Source organism: Neoarius graeffei, chromosome 15 (genome assembly GCF_027579695.1).
Source record: "Neoarius graeffei isolate fNeoGra1 chromosome 15, fNeoGra1.pri, whole genome shotgun sequence".
NCBI classification, from domain to species: Eukaryota; Metazoa; Chordata; class Actinopteri; order Siluriformes; family Ariidae; genus Neoarius; species Neoarius graeffei.
Genome location: NC_083583.1, coordinates 38620765 through 38629499, shown reverse-complemented (window position 1 = coordinate 38629499; position 8735 = coordinate 38620765). Strand labels below are relative to the sequence as shown.

General features: G+C 42.9%; 1 protein-coding gene across 15 annotated transcripts in view; it reads left to right on the top strand.

Moving 5' to 3' along the window:
• Positions 1–8735, top strand: part of ptprsa (protein tyrosine phosphatase receptor type Sa) — a 513824-nt gene that overhangs the window by 434367 nt on the left and 70722 nt on the right. For 12 of the 15 annotated variants that reach the window (XM_060941290.1, XM_060941295.1, XM_060941294.1 and 9 more), the window contains one exon: positions 8392–8439. The exons of the other annotated variants lie outside the window; for them this stretch is intronic. In XM_060941290.1, coding sequence (XP_060797273.1) covers positions 8392–8439 — 48 coding nt within the window. The remainder of the gene's footprint in view (positions 1–8391; positions 8440–8735) is intronic. 15 annotated transcript variants of the gene reach the window in all.

Here is an 8735-nt window from a genome sequence, read left to right as displayed (position 1 = left end):
CTATAACCCCGACTATAATATCACTCGGTCCTGACATTCAGGGAAATAAATGCATGCACTGCAAAAAAAAGAATTTGAGGAGAAAATTCCTTAACACTAGTGAAATGATCTTGCTGCACGGACAGATAATTTTACTTGACTTGACATCTTGGAATAAGTTGGTTACAATCTAGAACTAGTTTGAATAATCTCAGAGTTGGTGTCTTGTCTTCTTCTACACTGCAAAAATGATCTCTTAAGTTTGAATATCTTGAATATAGCTGAAATGATCGAGCATTTCTTATTAGAAGAAGACAAGACACCAACTCTGAGATTATTAAAACTAGTTCTAGGTTGTAACCAACTTATTCCAAGATGTCTCGTCAAGTAAAATGATCTGTCCGTGCAGCAAGATCATTTCACTAGTATTAAGGAATTTTCTCCTCAAATTCAGTTTTCAGGGTTTTTTTTGCAGTGTGCAGCTTTATCCTGTTTACGGTGGACGTTCCAACCGCGATAGAGAAACCAATCGAAAGCAAAAGAGTGAAAGTGATCATCATGCCGTTGCCATGTGAATAGTCTTTTGTGAATGTGTACGTGGGCGCTCAGCGCTATGACTCCGGTGTGACTGAGTAAGGTGACAAGTTTTATGTTTCATCCAATTTAGGTAATTTAAAAAATATAATACTATTTGGGGGCGGCACAGTGGTGTAGTGGTCAGCGCTGTCGCCTCACAGCAAGAAGGTTCTGGGTTCGAGCCCCGTGGCCGGTGAGGGCCTTTCTGTGTGGAGTTTGCATGTTCTCCCCGTGTCCGCGTGGGTTTCCTCCGGGTGCTCCGGTTTCCCCCACAGTCCAAAGACATGCAGGTTAGGTTAACTGGTGACTCTAAATTGACTGTAGGTGTGAATGTGAGTGTGAATGGTTGTCTGTGTCTATGTGTCAGCCCTGTGATGACCTGGCGACTTGTCCAGGGTGTACCCCGCCTTTCACCTGTAGTCAGCTGGGATAGGCTCCAGCTTGCCTGCAACCCTGTAGGACAGGATAAAGTGGCTAGAGATAATGGATGGATATTATTTGGTAGTGGGCACATAGGAAAGTGTATCAGACATGAGACCTCATGCTGCAAAATCTTTTTTACATGATACACAGATAGTATTTGTGACAGTGTGTGTATAGTGTGTGTTTATGGCAGCGCGCTCGAAAAAACTCAGTTTAAATTGGCTCAACTCACAGCGCGACATGACACTTTGTGCTCTAAAACCTTTTTTTTTTTTTACGTGATCTACAGCTGGTGCTGGGTAACAAAGAGAGTGTGGCATAGTTCAAAACAGATTTTAGAGCACGCAGCCACACACACTTTGCCACACACACTTACCAGTCATACCCACTCTACTGCCAATGATCTTCCATGCATATGCATCTTCCTTTTTGGCTGTATCTTTGTACAACTTGTGCTTTTTGTCATAAAGCATGGGATTCTTTGACACTTCTGTAATCAGCTTCTCCTCCATTCATGCAACAAGGATGTACAAAGATGCCCGGGGATAAATAGCACGTGCTCAGATAACGTCACATGTAAACAATTACCTGATTCGTCAGGTGTTTTATCGGATCAGGTCCAGGCCTGGAAAAATCACTCCAGAAGCAATCTCACCGATACGGATAAACCCAGGCCTGGGCTATAGGGATCGTTATCGGTCTGGTGTGACCATCAACCACATAAACTGCAGGGGACCCATTTATTTATAGTTATAGTTATCGGTGTTGTGGGACCGGGCCCTTACAGTTTTTGCCAAAGTGTCAATTCAGTAGTATAAACTTATGAACTGTCCGTAACAAATGTAGACGCAATATTAGAGAACATTCTCCAACTCGCCATCCTTGCATCTCTCTTTCTGTCCTTTCCCTCTTCTCACTCTTTCTCTCTCTCTCTCTCTGTCTCTCTCTCATACAGTACTTTCATTCTCTCAATTTTCATGTCTCTCTGTTTATCTCTCACTCTATATCTCTCCATCCATCCTTGTTTCCTTCTTTCTCTCCATATCTTTTCCTCTCAGTCTTTCTCACACTTTCTCATACTGTATCAGTTTGTCTTTTTCACTCTTTCTTTCTCTGTCCTTGGCTCTCGCCATTTCTGTCCTATTTTTCTCTCCCTCTGTCTATCCCCTTGTTCCCTCTCGCTCTCCCCCTCTCTGTATTTCTGTATCTCTCTCTTTTTTGTCTGTCTCTCTCTTTCAGTCTTTATTTCTCTCTCTTTATTTTATCCTCTTCCCTTTCCTGTCTCTCTCACCATCTCTTTCTCTGTCCCCTTAACTTGCTCTTGCATTCTCTCTCTCTCTCTATCTCACCCATCTTTAGTCTGTCCATCAGCGCCTCTCGTTTCAGTCTCCGTGACTCAGCTGCTGTTGCTGGGTCTCGTGTCTCTCCGTCCAGCCGAAGAGAAGATAAAGAACGAGAGATAGAGGTGAAGACAGAGGGAAGGAGGAGGAGGGGGAGCCTCAGTAAATCACCCCTCCATCCTGTGCTCTCTTACTAATGGTTGTAAAATGATCAGCGTCGCTTTCATCTTGTTTGGCTTTTTTTCCTTCAGTTGCATCCCTGCTTTTTACTCCGTCGTGAAAAAAATAAGGTCTTTTTTAAAGCCGCACACTCACATTCCACTTTAATCGAGTCACATTCCTTATGGTCCGCGTGGTGTCCTTTCATACAGAACAACATCATTATCTCTGAGCATGACGGATTTCATTTAAACTGATGTTTTAGGCCAATTACGCCAAGCGCCTGAGCGTTGTGGAGACGCTTCCATTAGCTAATAGCAAGGATTGTTCAAACTAGACTTCACGCATACACGCACACACATGCACACACGGGTCCAGCACAGAATCAAATCTCCATTTACACGTCACATGTAATTCAAACAAGACGTTTGTGCAAATGGGGAATGGAATTTATCATCAGAAATGGTTTCTGGTTATCACAGAACGTTTTTAATGCTTATGTTTTTTTTTTTTTACCTTTGCCAACTTTGGACGAAAAGGTTATGTTTTTGCCTCTTTATGTTGGGAACAAACAAACAAAGCAGTGAACAGATTTTGATGAAATTTTGAGGAAAAGTGAGCCATGGGCCAAGGAACAATTGATCAGATTTTGATGCAAATCCGGATATGTGGCTTGGCGGAGGTATTGATTCGACTCCGTTCCTTTCTAATTGCGTGTGTGTTTTCACAAGTTTTTGCAAAAAATTTCAGAGTATTAGTTGGATACCTCACTGACAGCAAATCACACGTTACACTAGCGTTTCTATAGTAACAGCATACGCACAGACTTGTATGGCAGATGCTCCATATAACCTAAAGCTAATCATAATTTTAAAAAACAACAGCAACAACAAATTGTTGATATGACGATATTTTCCTGAAAGATGTTTGTTTATTTGTTTGTTTGCATATTTTCATTACTTTATAACAGTAAGATGTAAAGCTGGAGGTTTTAAGTTTTTCGGACATCTTCAGGACAGAGGAGTTTATGCTTCTTGGTAACAAACTGCATTTTTTTTTCTGTCTTATTAACTTCAAGAGAAAAAGTGTTTATAGCTGCTATAGCATAAGTGATAACAGGAACTGGTTTCATGGACATTCCACAGCATAAGACGTAACTATGAACAGATCAAAAGTAAGACATGTCGTTCTTGAATTTATTTGAAAAAAAAAGTAATCGTTGGTAAATTGCTGTTGTATAGAGGAATAAAACATCTCAGGGTATGATGTAGGAACATAATCTTCTTTAGTGTGTTATCAGTAACTCCATTTCTTTCTTTCTGTCTTTGTTTGGTTGGTTTTTTTTTTAAACCTCCTGCCATATTTTGTAATGAAATTTGGTCCGATAAACAGACTAGTGTACTTTATACCAGGCAGTTAATAAGGACAAATGAATGAAAGCTGTACATTCATGTTAAAGAGCATGGTGGGTTGTTTTTTTTTTTGTGTGTGTGTGTGTGTGTGTGTGTGTCCCAGGAGCTTCATGTCTGACTGCTCATATGCGGCTGCATAAAACTGAAAACCTCCTACTCGCATTCCTTTTTTGTGTCCTGCTGGTCTCAGTCCTGATGCACATCTCTAGATCCCCTGTGAGCCTTTCAGCAAGCTTTCTGAAAAAAAAAAAAAAAACCAAACCCTAAAACAAAAAAAACAAAAACAAAATAAAACATGAATAGAGCACGTCGAATTCATATCTGTATTTGTATCTGGAACACATTATCTGTTGATTCAGAATAATGTTTTCATATTGAGCTCCATCTCCAGTGTGGACATGCATGCTGATGATGAGCCAGTGGGAGAAAGTCTACCTTTCTTCTCTTTAAGCTCATTCGTGTTGTGGCTTTATGAGAGGATGTAGCTGAGTGATGAAAGGATACCTCTCTCTCTCTCTCATATATATATATATATATATATATATATATATATATATATATATATATATATATATATATATATATATATATACACATACTACCGTTCAAAAGTTTGGGGTCACTTTGAAATGTCCTTATTTTTGAAAGAAAAGCACTGTTCTTTTCAATGAAGATCACTTTAAACTAATCAGAAATCCACTCTATACATTGCTAATGTGGTAAATGACTATTCTAGCTGCAAATGCCTGGTTTTTGGTGCAATATCTCCATAGGTGTATAGAGGCCCATTTCCAGCAACTCTCACTCCAGTGTTCTAATGGTACAATGTGTTTGCTCATTGCCTCAGAAGGCTAATGGATGATTAGAAAACCCTTGTACAATCATGTTAGCACAGCTGAAAACAGTTGAGCTCTTTAGAGAAGCTATAAAACTGACCTTCCTTTGAGCAGATCGAGTTTCTGGAGCATCACATTTGTGGGGTCGATTAAATGCTCAAAATGGCCAGAAAAATGTCTTGACTATATTTTCTATTCATTTTACAACTTATGGTGGGAAATAAAAGTGTGACTTCTCATGGAAAACACAAAATTGTCTGGGTGACCCCAAACTTTTGAACGGTAGTGTGTATATATACACACACCACATACACACTCAGTCGCTCTGTCTGTCCCCACACACACTCATTTCTTTCTCTCTACTTTTTCATCCATATTCTCTCCCTCTGCAGTAGTCCCTCTTCCTCTCCACCTCTGAAGGGAAACACACTTCCCGAAAGCCAAACAAAACCCTTGGTCCATACTTCGTTTGCTGATCATGGCAAGAGCCCTGATGTGCCCCCTGTACTTCCTTCCATCCATTATCCGTAACCGGCGTGACCACTTATCCTGTGCAGGGTCGCAGGCAAGCTGGAGCCTATCCCAGCTGACTACGGGTGAGAGGCGGGGTACACCCTGGACAAGTCGCCAGGTCATCGCAGGGCTGACACAGAGACAAACAACCATTCACACTCACATTCACACCTACGGTCAATTTAGAGTCACCAATTAGCCTAACCTGCATGTCTTTGGACTGTGGGGGAAACCGGAGGAAACCCACGCAGACACGGGGAGAACATGCAAATTCCACACAGAAAGGCCCCCGTCAGTCACTGGGCTCAAACCCAGAACCGATATTGCGATATTGCTAAGAATAGTCTTCCCTGGGTGCGGCCATTTGCACCAAAACCGGATAGCCGCTTGTGACGTCACTTACATACTAGTACGGCATTTACCTCAGTTAAGACAGAGCCATCAAATCAGAAGTTTTCTGTAACCATGTGATTTTTAAAAAAAATTATTTATTTATTTTTACTGGCAACAAAATATGCAAGTCAACAGGCTTCATCAATCTGAGGATTTCTAGGCGCAGCCAAGGGGCGGAGGGTGTCCGGTTTGGTGGCAGCAGGATCACATCTCTGCGGATGATGTGGTCCTGTTGGCTTCATCAATCTGTGACTTACAGCATGCCCTGGGACGGTTTGCAGCTGAGTGCGAAGCGGCTGGGATGAGGATCAGCACGTCCAAGTCTGTGGCCATGGTGCTCAGCTGGAAACGGGTGGAGTGCCTACTCTGGGTCAGGGGGGAGTTGCTACCTAAAGTGGAGGAATTTAAGTATCTCGGGGTTTTGTTCACGAGTGAGGGTAAGGGGGAGCGGGAGTTGGACAGACAGATCAGGGCAGCGTCAGCAGTGATGCGAACGCTAAACCAGTCTGTTGTGGTAAAGAGAGAGCTGAGCCAAAAGGCAAAGCTCTCAATTTACTGGTCCATCTACGTTCCCACTCTCACCTATGGTCACGAGCTATGGGTAATGACCAAAAGAATGAGATCACGGATACAAGCGGTAGAAATGAGTTTTCTCTGCTCCTCCACATCAAAAGGAGTCAGTTGAGGTGGTTCGGGCACCTTTTTAGGATCCCCCCAGGACGCCTCCCAAGGGAGGTTTTCTGGGCATGCCCCACCGGGAGGAGACCCCGGGGCAGACCCAGGATACGCTAGAAAGATTACATCTCTGGGCTGGCCTAGGAACACCTCAGTATTCCCCCGGAAGAGCTGGTGGAGGTGGCCAGGGGGAGGGAAGTCTGGGCTGCTCTGCTTAGGCTGCTACCCCCGCGATCCGGATCCGGATAAGCGGTAGAAGATGGATGGATGGATGGATGGATGGATGGATGGATGGATGGATGGATGGATGAACAATCTGTATACAGTATACAGGTATAAATATGAACAAACAAATACTCAAACATGTCTTGGCTGGATATTATCTGTCGGTATAAAGGAGTTTATTTTGGGGGTTTTGGTTGGCTTTAAGAGGCGGTACGGTGGTGCAGTGGTTAGCACTGCCACCTCACAGCAAGAAGGTTCTGGGTTCTAGCCCAGCGGCTGGTGAGGGCCTTTCTGTGTGGAGTTTGCATGTTCTCCCCGTGTCTGTGTGGGTTTCCTCCGGGTGCTCTGGTTTCCCCCACAGTCCAAAGACATGCAGGTTAGGTTAACTGGTGACTCTAAATTGACCGTAGGTGTGAATGGTTGTCTGTGTCTATGTGTCAGCCCTGTGATGACCTGGCAACTTGTCCAGGGTGTACCCCGCCTTTCGCCCGTAGTCAGCTGGGATAGGCTCCAGCTTGCCTGCGACCCTGTAGGACAGGATAAGCGGCTACAGATAATGGATGGATGGATGGATGGATGAGTTGGCTTTAAGTACTTGTTTAATATCTGTCTCTCACTCTCACACACACACATGCACGTCCACACTGTTAGGGATGGCATCTTTAGACTGAAGTTTTGTTAATCCTGTCCTATCTGTGATTTTTTTTTTTTTTTGCATGAAAGATGAGACCAGGTTGAGTGTCTTCATCCTGCTCATCCTCCTCGCTCATTAACCACCTTCTGTTTCTCAAAAGCCTTCATTCACACTCTTTCATGTGGAAGAACAAGTCAAACAACAATGTCTAGATCCTAGAAATCTGAGATTTGATGGCTTGCAGCAGCTGGCGAATGCTGGATTTTTAATGTCCTATCATCGGATTAGCACATTGTTCATCTGTAATAAGTGTTTTCTTTTGAGTCACTGGGGTGGGATTCGAGCACTAGACATAGATGTAATCAAGTTGTTCCTACACACAGTGCTGTTCAGCTCCTTTCTCATTTACCTCTGACCTTTACTCTTGGCTCATTTGGAAGAAACCGGAGTTACAAATCTGCTTCATGTTATTCTTCATGATTTTCAGCCTGTACACTGTTCTGTATACAGCATCACACTAAAACAGAGGTTTTTAAACAATCTAGGCTAAGGTTATGTTTGTGTAACCTTTGTGTTCCTCCATAGTCACTCAATAACCTTACGTTCACACTAGCAAGCAACAGAGCGATAGGAGACTGTTCATTTTCTATGTAGTAGTGGAACACAGAACCACAGTTTCAGCAACAAAGCAACAGCGTCCCGTTTGAACTGAGATTTTTTTCCCCTCAATTCTATGCAAATTAGGTATCATGAGAAATGACGAACGGAAATAATTTTTGAATGATCATTGCGCCTTTGGTGAGTTTATGTAGCCAGTACAGTTAACTTGCTTTGTTGCTAATCTGCTAAAGATGCTAGCACAAAGCCCAGCACGTAAATTCTACCGATTTTCACATTGATTAGTGCATGAGGTAATTTGTGTTTAGTTATCTGTAGAAGCTATATGTGGATACTACTGTTTCTAATCAGAAAAAAAACAACAACAAAAAACACTGAACAGGCCACGCCCACAAGCGACAACGCTATCAGTTGTGACAAGCGACATGAGCGATTTGCTTGCTAGTTGGAACGGAGGGAAACCTCCACGATTCAGTCCAAGCGTAATGGAAACAGGGACTGTTTTGTGAATTATTTTGCATTATTATCATTGTAATCCTTTTTATCGCTCCTTTCTTGCATATTAAGAGGAGTTCTTGCCTTCTTTTCTTGTGTGCTGTCCTTTACAGATTCAGGTCTGAGCAGCCCTCTAAGCGAAGCCGCGTTTGACTATGAAAGTTAGTTCCTCTTGCGTTTCTGCTTTTCGCATTATTCCTGCTTCAATGCATTTTTTTCCCCTCCTCACAAGTCACACATTCAGCACTAATTTTTTTTTTTTTCGCGTAACACAGCTTTGGTTGCTGTTTTTGTCCTTCACCGGGCTGATGAGTTGCCTGTTGTTAATCCACGTTATAACCCTGATGGCACTGCTTGTGTGGAGACGAGCGTTTTATTTCAGGACTCCTGTCTGTGCGTCACACACCGCACCTCCTCCCTCACTTACAAGCCCCCAATCCCTGCGCCTGCTTCTTAC